At 39.5% G+C, this 23,539-nt stretch overlaps 1 protein-coding gene across 1 annotated transcript in view; it reads right to left on the minus strand.

Annotated features, from left to right (window-relative positions):
- The window catches only part of ZNF215 (zinc finger protein 215), a 27,807-nt gene extending 4,268 nt beyond the window's left edge, over positions 1-23,539 (minus strand). The window contains exons 1-5 of the mRNA XM_059389191.1: positions 23,314-23,539; positions 13,738-14,306; positions 7,237-7,319; positions 5,763-5,895; positions 5,353-5,448 (exon numbers count right to left, since the gene is read on the minus strand). Coding sequence (XP_059245174.1) covers positions 5,353-5,448; positions 5,763-5,895; positions 7,237-7,319; positions 13,738-14,137 — 712 coding nt within the window. The 5' untranslated portion in view covers positions 14,138-14,306; positions 23,314-23,539. The remainder of the gene's footprint in view (positions 1-5,352; positions 5,449-5,762; positions 5,896-7,236; positions 7,320-13,737; positions 14,307-23,313) is intronic.

Consider the following 23,539-nt stretch of genomic DNA (forward strand, 5'->3'; position numbering starts at 1 on the left):
CGGATTGCATGGAGCACTGGGTGGGGTGAAAAAATAATGATACTGTTATGCTGAAAATAAATAAATGAAAAAAAAATACATGCAGATTCTTTGACACCCTCCCATAGAGAAGTGGAGTTTATTTTTCTTCCCCTTGAGAATGGGCTACTCCTGTGACTGCTTAGCCAACAGAATATGGTAGAAGTGATACCACGCCACTTCTGGGCTTGGCCTTTGGGGAGACTGACAATTTTCAGTTCCTCTCAGGAAATACCCAAAACTTGGCTGGCATGCTATGAGAAACCCATGCCTCAAGGAGAGGCCACATGGAGGTGCTCTGGTCCACAGGGCTGAAGTTCCCAGTGACAGCCAGCATCAACTTCTACCCATGTGATGAGCCATCTTGACCATTCCATCCCAGCACAACACTGTATCCTCAGCCAACATCATGTGGATCCTGAGAACTCCTAAGTCAACTCACAAAACTGTGAGACTTAATAAAATGATTGCTATTTCCCATCAGTAAATTTTGGGGCAATTTGTTAGAAAAAACAGGTAACTGAAACAGAAGCTATTCTGGCAGTATTTACTGAATGGCAAAATTCCTAAATGTATTTCTCTAAGCAAATCTTTGATGTTCTCATACTTCTATAGCACATAACTTCATTACTCCTATTTTAAAAATCACCTTCATATATTTTTTATTTTCAAATCACTTAGTTCTAACATATAGGAAAGCTACCAATATTTTTATTTTATATCTGGCCACCTTACAAAACTCTTAACAGATGTAATAGTTTTCACAATGAGTTTCTTGGATTTTCTAAGTAGAAAGTTACCATTTACAAATAATAGCCCCTTTCCCTCTTTTCTACTAATTAAATTTCTCATTTTAAAAAAATTCATTAGTTATGTCTTTCAGGTCAACATAAAATAATTATAGCAACACCCTCATCTATTGATTTTAGAGGAAACACTACTGTTTATCTTTACACCCATGATTTGTTTGCCTTTTGTGCTTAATAGATTTTGAGTAAATGTCTTATTCCTATTAATCCCAAAATCACAAACTATGCTTTACCTATAAGACTTTGTTCTTGTCTCTAATCTGAAACAAAAATGAACACTTTAAACCTTAGCCTATCATCCCAATCCTGGGTATCTGGAGACCAGCCCATGCCAAACCACCTCTGCCTTTCTTTGACCTATCTCAGTGTTTCCCCCAAATTCTCAAATCATTCCAATGACTTTTTTACAGATTAAAATCCACAGGATTCTCTTTTTAAGGTTCTGACTACTTAATTAAGCTGTCCATAATTTGGTTTTATATTCTTTATCCAAATTTACCTTAAACTGTTTATAATTAAACTTGGATCATTAGCACTTAAATCTAGATGTGCCTCTGATCATCTGATGAGCCTTTAAGTGTGTGTGCACGTATGTACATTCCATGTGGCTATGCTGGGCTTCTCACAAAGAGCAATGTCAAGCTAGCTGAAGTAGTGGGTGCTAACTCCAAGAGAAAGAGGTGGCAACTACAAATCCTATTACAGGCTAGACTTGGAACCAGCAGTGTCCCCTCTGCTGCACTGTATTGATTAAACAAAATTTAATTCAAAGGGTGGGGAAACAAAATCTGTATCCTTTTTTTCCCCTCTAACCGAAGTATAGTTGACACACAATATGACATTAGTTTCAGGAATACAAAGGTTGCATCTTGATGGAAAGAGTGACAAAGATTCTAGAGCCATCTTTAATTCACTGTAGTCCATTAACTGTTTTGGAAAATAAACTACATTTACCAAGGTAAATTCCAGATTGATTGAAGTATTATATTTAAAGGATGAAATAGATGAAATCAGAATAAAATCAGGAAATATATTTCTAATTTGGGGATGGAAAAATTCTTATGCCTAAAAATAAGAGATATAAAGCACAGAGGGGTAGGGGGAATATATGTGATAACATAAATTTAAAAATATGTTTGGCAGACACCATAAAAAAATAATAAAAAAACTCAGCAATATTTCATTTGCCATAACTGTGATCAACAGTGGGTATTTCCATGAGATCTTACCTAAAAACCTCCAAAGTCTTAATAGATAGAGGACAAAAAGCCATTCACTGAAAATGACCAAAATAAATAAACTAATTTTACCTTTCTCATAATCATACCAGTTTTTCCCTTTAGTTCCTACAGATATAAAGGTAGGGCAAAAAGACACATGTCTCCGGTGCCTGGGTGGCTCAGTTGGTTGAGCGACTGCCTTCGGCTCGGGTCATGATCCCGGACTTCCAGGACTGAGTCCCGCATTGGGCTCTCAGCTCCTTGGGCAGTTTGTTTCTCCCTCTGACCTTCTCCTCTCTCATGTTCTCTCTTACTCATTCTCTCTCAAATAAATAAAATCTTTAAAAAAAAAAAAAAAAAGAGAGAGAGAGAGACACGGTCTCTACCTTCAGGGAACATAAAGCCTAATGTGGGAGACAAAGACCTATATAGATAAAAGTAAAATATAATTGTGACAAATGCTAAAAAGAGATGATTATGGTCTTATAGGAGTATATAACAGAAAAAAAACGAACCAAGACAGGCTTCCCTGAGGAAATGTGTATCTGAGATCTGAAGAAAGACAAGGAGTCAACTAGGCAAACAACAGAAAGAGCATTTTATGTAAGGACACTGCATGAACAGAAACCCTGAGATGGAGGGCAAGCCCCACTTGAGGGACATCTGGAATGTATGTCCTGTGGAATTCTTTTCTCTGCAGTCCTCCAACAACTATCAGAGTGCTGAGGACGCAGTAGATGCTAACATATATTTGATGCTGACTGAAAGCAGAGCAGTATGGTCTGGGTGCAAAGAGTGAGGGGAGGATGCAGGGTGAGGCGTAGCTGGAGAAACAGGTGGGGACTACTGTGTTCTGAAGCAGGCAAAACTGCAGTCAGCACAGTGATTTAAGCAAGCATATGACAGAACTTGATCTCTCTGACTGCAATGTGGCTCAAACACTAGAGTTGGGGGAAAAGAGCAAAGAGGCATGGCAAGATCTTCCTGTATGATGAATTGAGAGACTGCAAGGATAGTTGAGATGAGAGATGGTGATGGTACAAGGACTAGGGTTGTGGCACTACAGATGAAGAGAAGTGGAGACATTCAAAGGATATTTAGAGAGATAAAACCAAGTATTAGAGAGGTGAGGAGATAAAGTTGTGTGAAGGATAATCACTATACTTGTGTAACTGGATGGATGGCAGTGCCATTTGCTCAGGGAACAATGGAAGAAGACTGGAAAACAAAAAGTTATGACTTTGGTTTTATAGAACTGGAGTCATCTTTAAGATATCCAAGAGAGGGCACCTGGGTGGCTCAGTGCGTTAGGCCTCTGCCTTCGGCTCAGGTCATGATCTCAGGGTCCTGGGATCAAGCCCTGCATCAGACTCTCTGCTCAATGGTGAGCCTGCTTCCTCCTCTCTCTTTCTCTGCCTGCCTCTCTGCAATCTCTCTCTCTGTCAAATAAATAAATAAAATCTTTAAAAAAAAGAAGATATCCAAGAGAAATGTCATGTGTCTGCAGATTTTTCAATTCAGAAAGGAAGCCTGGGCTGGGGACACAAATTTGTAAGTCGCCTCCATGTGTGTGGTAAGTGAAGCTGCAGTTGTGAATGTGATAACCTAGAGAAGAAAACACAGACTAAGAAAAGATGACAAAATGAGACCATATGTCGAGAAACTCTGAAATTAGAGTTAGATAAAGAGAAGTCTCCACCAGACAGAGAAAGAAAGGCCAGAAAGAGAGGAGGAAAATCAGAAGCATTGTAAGAACCTATGAGTGTTTTTAAGAGCGAGGAGCAGGTAATGTAAGATAAGGAATAAAAAAATATCACTGGAGTTAGCTATAAGAAAGTCTTCTATGACCTTTAGTAAGGACTGTTTCAGACGGAGATGTAGAATAAGCACTAAACTTGAATGGGGTGAGGAACAGAGGGTGAGGAAATGAGAAAAGTACAAAATATTTTGAGAAGACTGGCTATAAAGAGGTGAAAAATAGAGTAACAGGTTGAGAGAAAAAATTTTCAAATGTAATGATTTAAAAATGTTGAAAAGCTAATGTGAGGATGAAGTAGAAATAGTAAAAATGTAAGTGAAAGAAGGCAGCAAGAAATGGGGTCCAAAAGAAAAGGGGGGGCAGGGAAATTTACCTTAGAAAGGAAGAAACTGAATAATTTGCCTTTCAAATCAATAAAGATTTTAGGTTAACAAGAGGGTGCTAGGGTAATAATAATAAATAGATAATACATTATTAGTGACAGTACAGATTGGTATAACCTTTCTACAGAAAATACAGCACAATGTAACAGGACTTAAATAAATTCATGCCCCTTGATGCTGGAGTTTCTTTTGTAATATGTATATCCTAAGAGACTTATCAGATGTGCCCCAAAACTTGGCAACAATCTGAATGTCCAACAGCTAGGGGGAATAGTTAAATATATTATAATACATGTATATGATAGAACATTACATGTGAATTAGAAACCATGCTTTCACAGACTATTTAGTGACACAGGTAATTCCCCATGGTATCATATTAGGTGAGAAGAGCAGAATATAAAGTCACATATCCCTGATGATCCCAATGCAAAAAACCAAACTTCACAACCCACAGAGACACATCATCACAAAGTAAAAAGTCTAAGAAAATAAATCAAAATGTTAATACTGCACAGCTCTGGGGAGTGAGGTAATGGGGTGAGCTCTACTCCTCTTTAAACTTTTCTACATGTACTAAAATTTACATTAAGCATACAAAAATCAAAATCTCCCACAAACAAAAAGTAAGAATTAAGAGATTACATGAAGGTAGAAATTTAGGGCACAAGAAGTTCTATAGTAAATGAAGGAAAAATGGAAGATTACTAAAGTCACTCTAGTATAAAGCAGAACATTCTGTTTTCTTTAAAAGAAAGAATATGATTTCCTGTAGGGTTAGCTAATGTTTGTTTACATAGCACTTACCACGTGCTAGGCACTGTTCTAATTGTGCTACCCATAAGACTCACTTAAGCCTCACAGGAACGTGGAGGTAAGTACTGTAATTAACTGCACGTTACAGATGAGGAGACTGGCAGGTAGGTTGCTCTGGACCACACAGCTTTAAATGCGTGTGTGTTCCTCACCTGCAACATTCTTTTTTGCCTATCCACCAAAGGAAAAGAATCTGTGAATTAAAGGCAATGGTGACTTCTCCCCTTCAAAGCCTGGGCGGTTTTGTTGTCATCTCCCTGACTCTTACTCTAAGGCTGTTAACAGTACACTGTGTATTTGACAAACAGAAGCTTCTTACAGCTGCCTTGTATCTGCCTGGTTCTTACCCAAAACAGATGTGCTTGGGATTTTGTGCTCCACTGTCCATCTTCTTTCCTTACTCTCCAACTTGGAGATCTCAACTGGCTTGGAAAATAGATGTTCTGTTCATGGGGAAAATGAAAAACACAACAAAACAGACACTTCAGCCATTTTTAAAGGGAAGAGATTCCATTCCTCTGTAGTCTAAGAGCCTCTGAAAGGCTAGCAGTCACCACAGATTTGTGAATGTCTAGATTTCCATTAGGAAGGACTTCCACTCAGATACACAACAGGAAAACGTGTTATTATGCCCAAAGGATATTAGGAAACCTAAACCCAAACCCAAGTACCCTTAACCACTGCAGTCGTCCTCTGGTTTTTAGCAGCAGATAAAGAAACTACTGACAGGCAGAGGAGGTAAATACACAGAAACCACCTTGATACAACGAATTCAGGTTCCTATAGTTCTCCAGCATCACATCCCTGTGCAGAGTCTTTATAGCAGGGTCCAGTTGTCCCCACTCTTCCTCGTTGAATTCCACAATCACATCTTTGAATGTTACTGGTTCCTAAAACATTAAATTCCTTTGTAACCAAAGGTCACTCCCAAAAATATTACCAGAGGAGAAATGAATTAGGAAAGAATAGGGTAGATCATCAGAATATGTAAGAAACTGACAAATATTTGGGGTTCTAAGTAATGAAAATCAAGTTCAATTTGGTATTCTGTGAGGGCTACAGAAGGAAATCAAGTGCAGTCCTAACCCTCAATTAACTTTTATTTTGGTTGAGAAAAAAAAAAGTTGCAAAAATCTGGAACAAAATATTATTATCGAGTAAAAATACCTGCCATAGAAGGAGTTCAGAACAAAAAGAGTTTCGGATAGATATGAGGGGAATTTGTAATGAAGATGGAGACTCTGCTAGCAGAAGAGGTAGGGCATTTTCTCTAACTGAGAAAGGCAGCCTGCTAACTCCTTCCCAGGCCGGTCAGCCTGTCCTTTCCAGACTACCCAAGATGAAGTAGCCACCCTCCTCATCAGTCTCTACTGCACTGTTTCTTTTCTTTGTAATAATTATTACTATCTGCAATTATCTTACTTCCCTGGGTGTGCCTGTCTGCCTCGACTCATTTCCACAAAGGATTTCCTTTCATTTACCATCATATTCCTGGCCCTTAGCAGTGGTATATCAGACCCTGCATAGGTATTTCTCATGAGGGCCTTCACACCATCACCTGTTGCACTTCCCTCTCTAGCATTCCCGAGCTTGTCATAACGGGCACCTTCAGTCACAGTGAAATACACAAATCTCTTCCCTCCCTATGCCTCAGAGCCAGATGACTCCACAACATCAGATGATGTGAGAAAATAATCTACATTAGTTTGCCCACTTCCTCACCTTCTTCCCTCAACCTCACTTCTATTAGTATCTTCATGATAGTAAGGGAATAAGTACCACTCAGGCTGGATTTTCCTGATTTTTTTAAAGGTTTTATCCTTGCAAAATTCTCCTCCTTGGCTTTCAGTGATATCGTATCTTCCTGGTTTTCCTCTACCACTTTGATGCTTTTATTTTAGTATCCTTTGGGATTTCTCCTGCTCCTGCCTATTCAATGACATTACTCAGGACTCTGCCCTTGGCTCCCCTCACATTTAATTCTAAACATTCTCTGGTGGGTTCTATTTCTATGGCTTTGATTATTGTCTATTAAGCTAGAGGGAACAGATGCACAGAAAAATACAAGGATTAAATATTTTCCAGAGTGTATCATTAACTAAAATAAAACAGATCCAATGTCCTATGGGAGAAATAACAGTCTTACATCCTTAGATGGACTACATTTAGCAAAAGCTCAAAAGCTGAAAAGGAAAAAGATCATTTCAGTAAAGAGTAGGATATGAATTCACCTGGGAATCGCCAGTTAGTGAGTCATATTCCATTTTCTCCTTGATGCTCCCCTTCTGGAGGACAGAATCCTTGCAGGATAGCTCTGAGAAAGATGAAAGAAAACAAGGAGACAAGATTTGTCCTGGAGAAACATCTAATGATTATAGTAGTAGTAGTTCTAACATGCTCTTCATAGGAATCATCTTCAGAGCTTTGGAAAAATAACGATGTCAGGCCCTACCAGCAATCAGAATCTCCAACAGTGGGGCTCAGATATTACAGTTTTTAAAAACTCTAAAAATGATTCTGATACTCTACCAGAGGTTGAGAAATATTGGATCAGGGTGAAGAAGGCCAAACTAATATTTTGAGGCTTCATCTGTGGTTGTAGCAGATTCCAAAAAATAACTTGAATTCTGTCCTAACTAAAGTCTACAGCTTTGCAGTAAGTTTTGACATTGAAAGTATGCATCCTTAACTTTTATTCTTTGTCAAGGCTGTTGTGAGTATTTGGAGTCCTTTGTATTTTCATATGAACTTTAGGACCAGCTTGTCTGTTTCTACAAAAAAAGGTAACTGGAGTTTTGCTATGAATTGCATTCGAACCTGCAGAGTGCTTTATGGAGTATTATCATCTTTTTTTTTTTTTTTTAAGATTTTATTTATTTATTTGACAGACAGAGAGAGGCAGGCAGAAAGAAAGCGGGAAGCAGGCTCCCCGCTGAGCAAAGAGCCTGACATGGGGCTCGATCCCAGGACCCTGGGATCATGACCTGAGCCAAAGGAAGATGCTCTAACCCACTAAGCCACCCAGGTGCCCCTGGAGTATTATCATCTTAACAACATTAAGTCACCCAATACATGAACACAGTTTAATAGACAATATTATTTATTAGAGAGAGTACATGTGTTTAATAGACAAGTTTAATAGACAATAATCAAAGCCATAGAAATAGAGCCCACCAGAGAATGTTTAGAATTAAATGTGAGGGGAGCCAGGCTGTCTTTTTAAAATTATTATTTTTAAATTATTTTTTAATGAATAAAAAAACAGATAGGTAACCCAGTTTCAGGGATATCAAGGGCTGCTGATGGGCTCTGCAGGTTTCTTTGGGTACTCAAACGGCAGTAGGTGTGAACTCTGAACCAGTCGTCTTCTTTTCGACCTGTGGATACTGGGATAGGCAGTTGTAAATAAATGCCTTATGGCTTTTGCTATGAAATCTTAAAAAAAAAAAAATCATATAAAAGTGACCTAGGCATTTTAAACCCATGTTGTTCAGGGATAAACTGCCTAAGAACAGATCACATGACAGTAAAGATAGCTTTACTTCTTCCTTTCCAATTAGGATATTTTTTAGTTGTACTAGCTAGTACCTCCAGTATAATGTTGAACAGAAGTGGCCAGAGTGGGCATCCTTGTCTTGCTTCTTATTCTAAGGGCAAAGCTTTCAGTCTTTAACCATTAGGTAAGATGCTTCCTATAGATTTTTCATAGATGCCCTTTATCCGGTAAAAGCAATTTCCTTCTAATCCTAGTATGTAAGTGCTTTTATCATGAAAGGGCATTGGATTCTGTCAAATGCTTTTTCTGTATCAAGAGGACCTTGTGGGTACCTGGGTGACTCAGTCTGTTAAGTGTCTACCTTCAGCCCAGGTCATGATCTCGGGGTCCTGGGACTGAGTCCCACAACAGGCTCCTTGCTTAGCGGGGAGTCTGCTTCTCCCTCAGCCTCTCCCTCTGCCCCTCTCCCCAACTTGGGCACGCATGCACTCTCTCTAATAAATAAAATCTTATTTAAAAAAAATAAAAAAGAGGACCTTGTGATTTTCCCCGATTAGAATGTATAATATTTATTTTCATATGTTGAACCATCCTGTATTCCTGGGAAAAATCCCATTTGGTCATGGTGTATTATCCTCTTAATATGCTGCTGGATGTCGCTTGCTGGTTTTCTTTTCTTGTGAGGTCTTCGCCTGGCTTTGGCATTAGGTTAAAACTCATCATCAATAAGTAGGAAGTCTTTTTTTTTTTCTTGGTCGGTGTAGTTAAGTCTTTGTCAATTTTATTTTTTCAAATGACCCACTTTGTTTCATTGATCCTGTTGTTTTTCTATCCTCTATTTCATTTATCTCTGCCTAATCTTTTTTAAAATTTCTACATATTTATGAATTTTCCAGATTTCCTTCTTTTTAAAAAAAAATACTTTATTTATTTGACAGAGATAGAGTGCAAGAGTCCACAAGCAGGGGGAGAAGCAGAAGCAGAGGGAGAAGCAGGCTCCCCACTGAACAGGGAGCCCAATGTGAAGCTCCATTCTAGGACTCTGGGATCATGACCTGAGCCAAAGGCAGACCCTTAACCAACTGAGCCACTCAGGCGTCCCTTTAGAGTTCCTTCTATTATTGATTTCTAATTTCATTCTCTTGTGGTCAAAAAAGATACTTTGTATGATTTAAATGTTTAAATTAATTGTCACTTTTTTGCCTAACATTTGGTCTACCCTGGAAAATATTCCATGTGCATTTGAAAAGAATATACATTCTACTGTTGTTGGGTAGAGTGCTTATATATTTGTTAGGTCTAACTTGGTTATAGAGTAGTTAAAGTCTTCTGTTTCCTTTTTCGTCTCTCTTCCTGTTCTATCCACTAATGAAAGTGGGGTGCTTAAGTCTCCAGATTATTCTTGATCTATTTCTCCCTCATTTTTGTCAATTTCTGTGGGCCTGACTGTTTTAATTCTTGTTCATCACTGACTTACTTTTTTTAACTGATTTGTAACATCTATATTCTTGGTTGTGTGTACCCACTTAAGTCTGTTCCCTTAGCTTAGTGGTCAGCTACCTGGAATCAAAACAGAACAGAACAAAACAAAACAACCACAAACAAAAGTCATTTCCTAGTCTTTGCAGATGGGCTGCAGGTGTTGAGACTTGCCTTCAACACTTAGCCAGATAATTTTTCAACATTATCTTAGTCTTTAGTTTCTGTTTACGCAAAGCTTGAAGGTCAGCCAGAGGTGAGAGTTAAGTAAGGCCTTATCAGGTCCTCCTAAACATGTACCCTGCCTTCTACATCTCTAGGAGTATGTAAGAACTTTTCAAAAACCTTATTCCCCAAAGCATCTCATACCTCTCAGCCTTTCCTCCCAATCTTTTTGTGTTCACTATCTTAGGTGGGAGAGGCTAATACATTTCCCATTAAATGCTTTGACAAATGCTGCCCAGGTGGCCACTTCTGCCCTGGGAGAGTTCTGACTCAGATAAAACAAGGGAAAGCCCTTTGGGTGGGTTCTTTAGAGAGCCAAGACAGGTAAAACAAATTAAAAACCTTCTTCACTCCTCTATTACCTGGCAACCTCTCCTTTCCTTCTCAACCAGACTTCAAGAATAGTCTATAATCATTATCACATTCACACCTTCGCATCCATCTCTTTTTGGTGGTGGTGGTGGTGGGGAGTATGTATGTGATAGGGAGAATAAAAGACCCCAGAGATACACACCCCTAATCCTTGGATACACTGGCAAAAGGGATTCAGCAGATATGATTAAAGTTAAGGACCTTGAGAGATGAGGAATCACCCTTTATTATTTGGGTGATCACAATCTAATCACATGAATCCTAAAAAACAGGTTTCCCAGCTTTGGTCAGGGTAAGTGAGAGAGGGAGAGAAAGCAACCATGCTCTCTACTGAGCAAGTGCATGTACTGTGACAACAGAATGGAGAGTAAGAGGAAGCACTGTGGAAAGCACATGGCTCACCATTGCAAGCTTTGAAGAGGGGTGAAAGGAATCATGAGGTCCAAAAAGGAATGCAGTCCTATTGATGCCTTGATTTTTGTTCAGGGAGAGCCATTCTGGACTACTGATCTACAGACCTGTAGAATAATACATTCACTAACTTTGTGGTCATTTGTTATGGCAGCAATAGAAAACTAATATAACTAACTACCAAGCACCACCTCAACTCCTTCTCTGAAACTGTTCTAAAGCTTAACAATTACTTCATAATCAACAATTTCATTAAATTGCTTTCAATACTCATCTTTTTAAAGCTTTTTTAGAAAATATTTTATTTATTTATTTGAGAGAGAAAGAGAGAGAGAGAGCATGAGAAGAGGGAGGGTCAGAGGGAGGAGACTACCTGCCCAGCAGGGAGCATGTTGTGGGACTTGATACTGGGACTCCAGGATCATGAACTGAGCTCAAAGCAGTCACTTAACCAACTGAGCCACCCAGGCACCCTCAAAACTCATCGTAATAGGGGAACCTTTTTGTCATACCAGTGCTGACACTCCCTTCTTGAATACTTCTCTTTTCCTAGCTCAAGATGCTAACATTTCCTGGTTCTCTAATGTCCCAGATTATGTTTTCTAGCCTGCTTACCTGGTTTTTCTTCTTCTGTTTAATCTTTTATTTCTTTTTCAAATAAGGACTAAATAAAGCAATAATATCATCACTCTCCTCAGCCAATAATTCCTTGTCAAATATCCAATCAACTGCCTCATGACTTATAAGGTTCACACACTCTCTTGATTTGTTACACATCTTTTACATTTAATTTCTAAATCTCTTGTCCATATCACAACTTCCCCTTAAAATTATTTTGTTGTAGAGAGGTGCCTGGGTGGCTCATCTGGTTAAACGTCCAACCTTTGGTTCTGGCTCAGGTCATGACCCCAGGCTCATGTTGGGCTCATGAGATGGAGCCCCATGTTGGGCTCCTGCTCAGTATGGACTCTGCTGGAGATTCTCTCTTCCTTTCTGCCTGCTTGCGCATGTGTGCTCTCTCTAAATAAGCAAAATCTTTAAAAAAATAAAATTAGGGGCGCCTGGGTGGCTCAGTCATTTAAGCGTCTGCCTTCGGCTCAGGTCATGATCCCAGGGTTCTGGGATCGAGCCCCACATCAGGCTCCCTGCTTGGCACGCAGCCTGGTTCTCCCTCTCCCATGCCCCCTGCTTCTGTTCCCTCTCTTACCGTGTCTCTCTCTGTCAGATAAATAAATCTTTAAAAAATAAATAAATCAAATCATTGTTTTAGAAACTAGATTATCTTACAGTTTCCCAGAGTTTAGATTTTACTAATGGCATTCCCATGATATGATTTAACATGTTCCTCCATCCTCTGTATTTCCTGTAATGGGCAGTTAGATCTATGACAGACCTTAAATACTGATGCTCCCTAACGATATGTATTTTTCCTACTTCTATTCATACCTGTAAATTTCCAAACCTATAGAGATCTCAAATTCAACATGCCACATAACTACTGTATAAATCCCCTCCCATAACATCTGCTATTTGTGCCCTATTCATGTGTGGCAGAACATGCACATTTACATCAAATCTTACCCCTACTCACATCTTATATGCAGCCCATAATTCCTTCAGGTTCAAATTCCTGTTTTCCCAATACTCCCACATTCTTTAACACCTCATCTATCTCAACTCATTTTCCTGTTTTCAGGGTCATCAGGTCTATCCCTTAAACAAGACGCTGATAATTTCACAATTTCTGTGAAGATCCAGATAGCAACTATTCTGGGTTTTGCAGGCAATATAGTCTCTGCTATAGCCAATCAACTCTGCTCATGGCATGAAATCAACTGTAGACTAAAAGTAAATCAGTGGGCATGGCTGATTTTTATTGAAAAACACCCATGTATAATTGGACCCACACAGTTTAAAACCATGTTGTTCATGGGTCAACTCTATTAGCTTCAGGTGAACAACATAATGATTCAATATTTAATGTATATTACAAAATGATCACCAAAGTAACTATGTTAACATCTGTCACCACATATAGTTACAAAAATTATTTTTTTGTAATGAGTGCTCTTAAGATCTAATTTTTTTTTTTTTTTTTTAAGATTTTGTTTATTTGGGGCGCCTGGGTGGCTCAGTGGGCTAAAGCCTCTGCCTTCGGCTCAGGTCGTGATCCCAGGGCTCTGGGATGGAGCCCCGCATTGGGCTCTCTGCTCAGCGGGAAGCCTGCTTCCCCCCTCTCTCTCTGCTTGCCTCTCTGCCTACTTGTGATCTCTGTCTGTCAAATAAACAAAATCTTAAAAAAAAAATTTGTTTACTTATTTGACAGACAGGGATCACAAGTAGGCAGAGAGGCTGGCAGAGAGAGAAGGAAGCAGGCTCCCCTCGGAGCAGAGAGCCTGATGCGGGGCTCGATCCCAGGGCCCTGGAATCATGATCTGAGCTGAAGGCAGAGGCTTTAACCCACTGAGCCACCCAGGTGCCCCTTAAGATCTAATGTCTTAACAAATTTCAAATATGCAATACAGTATTATTGACTATAGTCACTATCCTGTACATTACATCCCCATGACTTATTTATTTTATACCTGGAAGTTTCTATACTTGTGACCCTCCACCCATTTTGCCCATCCTTCACCTCCGGCAACCAATCTGTTCTCTGTATGTACAAGCTAATTTTTCCTTTTTTTTTTTATTTCACATAAGGGTCAATAATAGTAATAATTCTATTGCCAATTTTCTACATTCTCACCTTCATCTTTAAGCATTTCAATCACTTCCTCTATGAGGGACACCACTTCTTTGCTGTTCTTTGGATGCTGTAAATTCACCCAAGTCCTGAGGTCTTCAGGGAGAATTGTCAGAAACTGTTCTAGCACCAACAGCTCTAGGATCTGCTGCTTTGTATGAACGTCTGGTCTCAGCCACTGAAGACAGAACTCCCAGAGTTGACTCAGGGCTTCATGAGGCCCAGACACTGCCAAATACTGGAAATGTCTGAACTTTTGACGAGAGGCCTCAGAGTTGTATGTTTCCATGACTGGAATGGATTCCTGCTGCCAGGACACTTCTGCTTTCAGGACTTCACTTTGTTCACGTTGAATCAGGTTTTGAGGTTTTGAGATAGCCATCAACTTGTTCAGAGGCTGCATCTTCCTAGACAGAACTCCCACTGTAGTTTGAATTTGTCTAACTGGAGGATTCTAGTAATTTTTGGGCTTGGGCTAAGCATTTGTGTACAATATATGTGCAATGTGATTTCAGCCAAGTTCTATCTCAATAAGAGAAAAATTCCAGGAGCTTCAGCCAATAATCAGGTACCTGAGAGAATGAAAAAAGACACCAATATGACCTATATTTAATGAACACATATTAGCATAGTGTTAAAAGATATTATAATACAAATAATATTCTTAAAATTATATAATAAATATTATAAGTTATCATTCCATTCTTGTTTCCCATTTTTAAAAAAGATTTTATCTATTTTTTTGACACACAGAGAGAGATCACAAGTAGACAGAGAGGCAGGCAGAAGGGAAGGGAAAAGCAGGCTCCCTGCCGAGCAGAGAGCCCCATGTGGGCCCAATCCCAGGATCCTGAGATCACAACCAGAGCCAAAGGCAGAGGCTTAACCCACCAAGCCACACAGGTGCCCCTTGTTTCCCATTTTTATAACAAGAAAATATACTATCTCTTTCCCCTTATCACCCACCAAAAAGTCGGAAAACACAAACATCACACAAAAAGTGATAAATGAAACAGTCCTTTTGAAACAAACCTCATAATTTAATTGCAATTAGGTTTTTCCTGCACCAGGTGACAACATATTTTTGCTTTTTTTTTTTTTTTTAAATTTTATTTGTCTATTTAATAGAGAGAAAGAGAGAGAACACAAGCAGAGGAAGCGGGAGGGAGAGGGAGAAGTAGACGCTCCGCTGATCAGGGAGCCCAACATGGAGCTGGATCCCAGGACCCTGGGATCATGACCTGAGCCAAAGGCAGACACTTAACTAACAGAGCCACCTATGTGCTCCAACACATTTTTGCTTTAAAACTAAGCAAAACACATCTTCAGAAGGATATTCAAGTTATTAAGGCTTTACACTAGTGATGCCTAAAAAACAAATTCTCACTAAAATATCAATAAGATTATATAAAATGAATAAAATTGGAATACCACTAAAAATTAAGTTAAACAATTATTTAAAAAAAGTAAGAGAATAAATATGAATCATTTCATTGCCAGAGAAAAATCTAAATGTACATTTCAATGACACAGAAATGGTTAAAGAGGGGCGCCTGGGTGGCTCAGTTGGTTAAAGCCTCTGCCTTCTGCTCAGGTCATAATCCCGGGGTCCTGGGATGAAGCCCCTCATTGGGCTCTCTACTCAGTGGGGAGCCTGCTTCCCTTCCTCTCTCTGCCTGCCTCTCTGCCTACTTATGATTTCTGTCTGTCAAATAAATAAATAAATAAATCTAAAAAACAAAACAAAACAAAAAAAAGAAATGGTTAGAGAGCCAGGAAAAAACTCCATACCTATATGGTTAATTAATCTATGATAAGTGAGGCAAGCATGGGGAAAGGACAGCCTCTGCAATAAATGGTGCTGGAAAACTGGACAGCTACATGCAAAAGAATGAAACTGGACCACTTTCTTACACCATATACAAAAATAATCTCAAAATGATAAAATAAATAAAATAAGAGACCAGAAACCATAAAACTCATAACAGAAATAAAGGCAGTAGTTTCTCGGACATTAGCAACATGTCCGAGACCTTAGCAACACATTTATGTTGCTAAGAAAAACAAACACAAAAATAAACTATTGAGACTACATCAAAATAAAAAATTTTGCATGGTAAAGGAAACCATCAACAAAACAAAAAGGCAACCTACTGAATGGGAGAATATATTTGAAAATCACATATCTGATAGGCAGTTAATATCCAAAATATATAAAGAATATATACAACTTGAAACACAAACACACACAAATTCAATAAAAAAAATGGGCAGAGGACCTGAATAGACATTTTCCCAAAGAAGATATATGAATGGCTGATAGCTACATGAAAAGATGCTCAACATCACCAATCATCAGGAAATGCAAATCAAAACCACAATGAGCTATCATTTCAGACCTGTCATAAAATGTATCAAAAAGACAAGAAATAATAAGTGTTGGTAAGAATGTGGAGAAAAAGGAATCTTGTATACTGCTGGTGGGAATGTCAACTGGTGCAACCACTGTGGAAAACAATACAGAGGTTTGTCAAAAAATTAAAAACAGAAATAGGACATGATCCAGTAATTTCACCACTGGGTATTTCACTGAACAAAATGAAGACAGTAATTTAAAAAGATATATGTACCCCTATGTTTATTGAATTATTTACAATAGCTAAGATATGAAAGCAACCCAACATGAATGGATAAAGAAGAGGTAGTATACATATACAATGGGATATCACTCAGCCATAAAAAAAAAGGATGAGATCTTGCTGTGTGCAACAACATGGATGGATCTAGAGGATATTACGCTAAGTGAAATAAGAGAGAAAAATAAATACCATACAATTTCACTTACATGTGGAATCTAAAAACCAAAACAAATGAACGAACAAACAAACCAAAAAGACTCTTAAATATGGTGGTTGCCAGAGTGGAGGTGAGTGGGGGGATATGAAAAATAAAGGGAATTAAGAAGTATAAATTTCAGTTACAAAATTAGTCACAGTGATGAGAAATACAGCATAAAGAATATACGTAGTAAACTGTAATAACCTATGATGACAGATGGTAACAACACTTATAGTGGTGAGCATTTTAAGCACTGTATAGAACTGCAGAATATGTTGTATACCTGAAACTAATATTGTATGCTAATTTTACTTCAATTAAAAAAAAGTACATTCCAAGATTATAATGATTAGGAGTTTTCATTTGTTAGGACTCACTATGGGAGAGTCTGCAATGTTCACTAAGGAAGTTATAGGCTCAACTGAACATTTAGGCTCAGAAGACTACACGGGCCATATTTTGTACTAATTCATTCAGAAGGCCACTGAAGAGAAAATACAACTTGCTAGCAGAGTAACTGGCATTGTTCTTCAGTGGGAGTCCTTATAGGGTATAGCCAAGTCAAGAGATCAACAGAGGTTGTGCAAAAAGCATATGGACTGAAAAGCCTTCCCAAAAGAGCCAGTATCTTTTTTTTTTTTAAAGATTTTATTCATTTATTTGACAGAGATCACAAGTAGGCAAAGAGGCAGGCAGAGAGAGAGGAGGAAACCCGATGTGGGACTCGATCCCAGGACCTTGGGATCATGACCTGAGCTGAAGGTAGAGGCTTTAACCCACTGAGCCACCCAGGTGCCGCTGAGCATCTCTTTTAACAACTCTGAACAGAGCACTCATTGTTCCCCAAAGAGCTTGTCAAATTACAACAGTCATTACACTAAGGGAAGTTCAGATACAGCTTTTCACCCAACTTACAATTCTCCAAGTATGGATGCAATTCAATTTTCAGCGTTCATTTTATCATGCTTCTCTAAGCCAGGGGTTTTCATGAGCAATTTGATACCAAGGAAATCTGACAATGTCTGGAGACAGTTTTAGCTGTCACAACTGGGGGCTCTTATAGGCATCCACTGAGAGAAGCCCAGGGAGCCTGCTAAACATCTTACAATGCACAAGACAGTGCTCTACAATGGAGAATTATCCAGCCCAAAGTGTCAGTAATTCCAAAGTAAAGAAACCCTGCTATAGAGGATACACAGTGACTAAGAGTACATACTTGGGAGTCATACTGACATGACGTTAAACACCAGCTGTACTAATTTAAGCAAATTATCTAACCAAACCTGAGTTTTCTCAACTGTAACATGGATATAAAAATACCTTTCTGATTGAATTATAGGGATTAAAAGAACACTCATCCACTTCTTGGCAGATAATATGCAATCAATATCCATGTTTTTTTTAAAGATTTATTTATTTATTTGACAGAGACAGATTACAAGTAGGCAGAGAGGCAGGCAGAGAGAGAGAGGAGGAAGTAGGCTCCCTGCTGAGCAGAGAGCCCGATGCAGGACTCGATCCCAGGACCCTGAGATCATGACCTGAGCCGAAGGCAGCGGCTTAACCCACTAAGCCACCCAGGCACCCTATCAATATCCATTTTATTGAGTTTCTTAAAATCATAAATGGATGTTGAATTTTGTCAAATCATTTTTCTGCATCTATTGAAATTATGTAATTTTATTTTTCGTTTTCTTAATGTTGTGTATCGCATTGACTGATTTGCAGATATATTTGCATATCATATCTGGTAAGAGATTAATATCCAAAATATATAAAGAACTCCTACAACTTAATAACAAAAAAGAAACCTGATTTAAAAATAGGCAGAAGATTTTAATATTTTTCCAAAGACATTTGAACATTTTTCCAAAGAAAACATACAGATGGCCAACAGATACATAAAATATGCTCAACATCACTGATCATCAGGCAAAACCAAATCAAAACCACAATAAGGCATCACCCCACACCTGCAAGAATGATTATTATGAAAAAGACAAGACATAACAAGTGTTGCTGAGGATACAGAGAAAAAGGAACCCTTGTACACTGTTGATGGCGGTGTCAATTGGTACAACCACTCTGGAATAGTGTGGAGGTTCCTTAAAACAGTAAAATAGAACTACCCTATATCCAGCAACTCCACTTCTGGGTATTTTTCCAAAGAAAATGAAAACACTAAGTGGGAAAGATATACACACCCTCATGTTCACTGCAGCACTGTTTACAATAGCCAAGATACGAAAACAACCTAAATGTCCATCGATAGATGAATGGATAAAGGAATTTATTTACACACACACACACACACACACACACACGAATATTATTCAGCTATAAAAAGAATAAAATCTTACCATTTGCAACAACATGATGTACTTTAAGGGAATTATGATGTGGAACAAAGTCAGAGAAAGAAAAATACTGTATGATTTTTCTTATATGTATAATCTTAAACAAAAATAAAAGTTCAGAGAACAGGGGCACCTGGGTGGCTCAGTGGGTTAAAGCCTCTGCCTTCAGCTCAGGTCATGATCCCAGGGTTGTGGGATCGAGCCCCGCATCGGGCTCTCTGCTCAGCAGGGAGCCTGCTTCCTCCTCTCTCTCTGCCTGCCTCTCTGCCTACTTGTGATCACTCTCTGTCAAATAAATAAATAAAATCTTAAAAAAAAAAAAAAAAGTTCAGAGAACAACCTGGTGGTTGCTAGAGAAGAGTGGTAGGTGGGAGGAATGGGTAAAGGGGGTCAAGGGTCTCCCAGATCTCAGATTTTAATACCATTCTTCAATACAAGGAACCATGGCTCCATGGAGAAACGATTTATTCTAGAACTGGAGCAAGAAATATACAAGATGAGGGTGCCTTGGTGGTTCAGTTGGTTAGGTGTCTGCATTTGGCTCAGGTCATGATCTCACACCAGGTTCCTGACTTGGCAGGAGGGGGGGTCCTTCTCCCTCTGCCTCTCCCTCTGTCCCTCTCCCCGACTTGTGCCGTCTCATTCTCTCAAAAAAAAAAAAAAAAAATACACACACACACACATATGGTGGGCTTGGAGCATCTTGAAGTGCTTGAATATAGATAAGAGCTCAAAAACCACTTACTGGGGAATGTACAAGGTAAAGAGGAGCCAAAGGAAAGAGCCATCAATGGCCAAAGCTGAAACAATATGAGCAATAACTGAAACTATAAAAATTAATACCCATAAGCTACACTAATATACATGACTGACTCAACCAATAAATAAATGGGGGGAAAAAAAGACCAATCCAATCTCTCATGCAGAATTCCAAATAATTTGTGTAGATACTCAGCCTTCCAGGAGGAAGAGCATAACTCTCCATCCCTTGAGATTGGGCTCTGCATAGTGAATCCCTTCCAGAGTAAATATGGGAAGAAGGAAAAAGAATAAATTTATAGTGGAGAAACTTAAAAAATATACTTCAGCCACATGATCAGAGTTAAAATCAATAATGACAGGTCATGTTACAGTGTGTCCCTCTGAGATGATGTGGTAGAAAGATTTGCCTTCCCAAAAGCCATAACCCCAGTCTAATCATGAGAAATTCTAACAAATTCTAATAGATGGGTTTCCTACAGTATACCTGACCAGTACTCCTCAAAACTATAAAGGTCATTAAAAACAAGTCTCAGAAACTGTCACAGCAAAGTCGACCCTAAGGAGATATGACAATTAAATGTAATATGACATCCTGGATGGGATGCTGAATCAGAAAAAGGACATTAGGCAAAAATCAAAGAAGTATGATTTAAGTATGGACTTCAGTTATCTAATTCAGTATGTTAATTAGATCTGTTAATTATATCTAATTAACATACTGATTTGCTACTAATCGGGGAAATGGGTATGTGGTATATGCAAACACTTTGTACTATATTCTCAATTTTTCTTTAAGTCTGAAATTGTTGTAAAATAAAATTTTTATTAAAAAAATTAAAAGACACTTGCCTGATATATAGAGATTCAAAAGGATGTGTGGTAAATTTATGAAACAATTAGGGAGCCATTTAGTAAAACAGGATGAGATTAAGGTAAATTCTAAAATGGTTTAAGAGACAGGCAATCTTGGGGCACCTGGGTGGCTCAGTGGGTTAAGCCTCTGCCTTCAGCTCGGGTCATGATCTCAGGGTTCTGGGATCAAGCCCCACGCCGGGCTCTCTGCTTGGCGGGGAGCCTACTTCCCCCTCTCTCTGCCTACTTGTGATCTTTCTCTCTCTCTCTATCAAGTAAATAAATCTTAAAAAAAAAAAAGAGAGACAGGCAATCTTGATTGGAAGGAGTAAAGAACAAAAAGGGATACTTCATTGAACTAGTGATATGATAGACAAATCTAAAAGTCTCTTCCAAAATGCTGAGATAAGGGAGAACAAAATCTTATGGTGAAAAGCAAATTAAAATTGTTTTCTACAGTTTCTTAAAAACTGTTTCTCTCCATTCGCCATCTTGTACAGATGTATTGGCACCATTTATACACTCATTAGTACTCCCATTATATCTCCACCAGACACAGAACTAAGTATCAAGTGAAGGAAGATTTTGAGATCCAACACAAACCTTCTCTAAGCTTATGGAAAGCATAGTTCATTAAAAAAGAAAAAAGAAAAAAAAGTTTCAAAGTGCTACAGAGGTATCATGGGGTCCCACCAAAGAATAAACTATATGCCCACTTTTTAAATTACTATCAAGGGAGAAAGAAGGAAAAAAAGATCACAGGCAAATGATAAAAATAAAATGAAACACCAAGGAAGCACAGAAACTTAAAAAATTAAAGGTAGAAATAGTAACAATGATATCCACTGTAATAGTAAATGTACTGGATAAATAATTTCACTGTATAAACACTCAAAAGACATCCAAAACAAAAGAACTGGAAAGAGGAAAATAAAGGGATGATTTAAAACATAATAAACAGGGGTGCCTGGGTGGCTCAGTGGGTTAAAGCCTCTGCCTTCAGCACAGGTCAAGATTCCCTGTCCTGCCATGGTATGGAGCCCCATATCTGGCTCTCTGCTTGGCAGGGAGCCTGCTTCCCCTTCTCTCTCTGCCTGCCTCTCCGCCTACTTGTGATCTCTCTCTCTATCACATAAATAAATAAAATCTTAAAAAAATAATAAACAATTATGCAGGCATATAAATCCATGAAAGTAGATGAAAAGGAAACTTTAAATGACTGAAGGTACAACTTATAATCAAATAGGACTTGTTAAATGTACCAATAACATAATTGGAATGTATTTATTGCAAAATCCTCAGAAAACAAAAGATGAAATCAACACTCTCCCCCACCCCCAGGAAATGGGACAGACTAAGGCAACTTTCTAAATCCTAAACACATAAACTAAAATTAAGTAATAATATGGTATACATGAAATGTGCTTAGTGATATGTAAAACACGACAATGCAGTTTCTATTTCAGCAGCTATGAAAATATTTACAAAAGTTACTATATCACTTACAAAAAACCTCAAATACAAAGTATCTACCAGTGCTACGAACCACACTTACTATCAGAATGAAACCTAGAATTTAACACAAGCAAAAAACATTCTCAACTAATTTGAAACTTAAACTTTGCATCAAAGTACAACTCAAATGAAAACCAATAAAAACATTGGACATCAAAATCCATAGAGCACAGCTTAAGTTCCACCGTTAGGCAACGTCAAAGACTTACAACCATATTTAAACAAGAATGAAATGAATTAAACATTCTACTCAAAGTGAGAAAAAGCAAGAAAATATACTGGGAATTTATATCTTAAAATATAAATTAATACCTCACTCGGTATCAGTAATTATAGTACTAGGAGGACAGAGATGTTCAGGAGGACATCTCTGAGGAGGATTTCCAAAAGGGACAGTCTGGATAATAGAAGGTCCAAGGAATGGCTGTGACTGCGAGAAGCTTCAGCGGTCTGTGAGCGACGCACCCTGGAATTAACGAAGTCAAGAACGCTTCGCGTTTAGACTCTGAAGTACTGAGGACGCCCTTCAGGACGATGGTGGCAGTCCGAAAACGAAGAGCTGAGAGTGGGAGCCAGGACCGCGGGACGGGAGGGCTCAGAGGGCGCCCGTGACAGGAATCCGGAGCGTTAACCACCCACGTGACACAGGTTCCAGCGCTTCAGAGCGCTGAGGAAACTGCACACGTGCCAGCTGTGCGCCGGCAGTATCTGGGCAAACAGGGTCGTTCACACCAAACCGCGGAGAGGCAGCTTGTGGTAAAAAGAACCGGTCGAAACCGGCGCTGTTAAGGGGCGCAGAAAACAGTCTGCTAAGGAAGCGTCTGAAAGTAAGACAGATGCCGCGAAGTTTCACTGTTTCGAGGACTGGTAGGAACGGTAAGGAAAGAAAGCAAGCTGGAAGGTCGTCTTCTCCAGTTTCTTTTCCAGCTGATCGATGCAGCCTTCTTCTGTCCGAGATGGATCAATACCAGTTATTCCCTAACCCATTGACGAAGCCACTGGGCCCAGGTCGAGCGCCTGGAGGCTGAAGCCCCGTCACCGAATGCAAGAGGGGCCGGCTAAACGCTGCCGATCGCCGCTCTCCCGAGCCCTGACTTCCTTCCGCAGCCCGCGCCCGCCCCGCTCCCGAGCCCCCCGCCAGGTGGGCCCCCAGAGACTGCGGAGCGCCGCGCCAGCTGCGAGCCAGCCGACGCCACCCGGCGGGATTTCCCTTTCCCCACACCCGCGTCCTCACCTCCCGCTGACCCGGTGATACCTGCGGGCACCGCTCGCAGCAGGGGCTCCGTTCAGTCACAGCCGGGCTCGTTTCCGCCAGGACCCGCGGGGGCCGCGGGCGTCGCGGGCGGAGGAAGCCGGCGTGGGTAGTCGCACCACAGCCAGAAAGTCGTGGCCACAACCGGCCCTTACACGCCGCCAGCCGACTGGCGTCTCAGAAAAAGCCAAGGCGCGGCCCCGACGCACGCACGCGCACGGGCCATGGA

This window comes from Mustela nigripes, chromosome 1 (assembly GCF_022355385.1).
Source record: "Mustela nigripes isolate SB6536 chromosome 1, MUSNIG.SB6536, whole genome shotgun sequence".
NCBI classification, from domain to species: Eukaryota; Metazoa; Chordata; class Mammalia; order Carnivora; family Mustelidae; genus Mustela; species Mustela nigripes.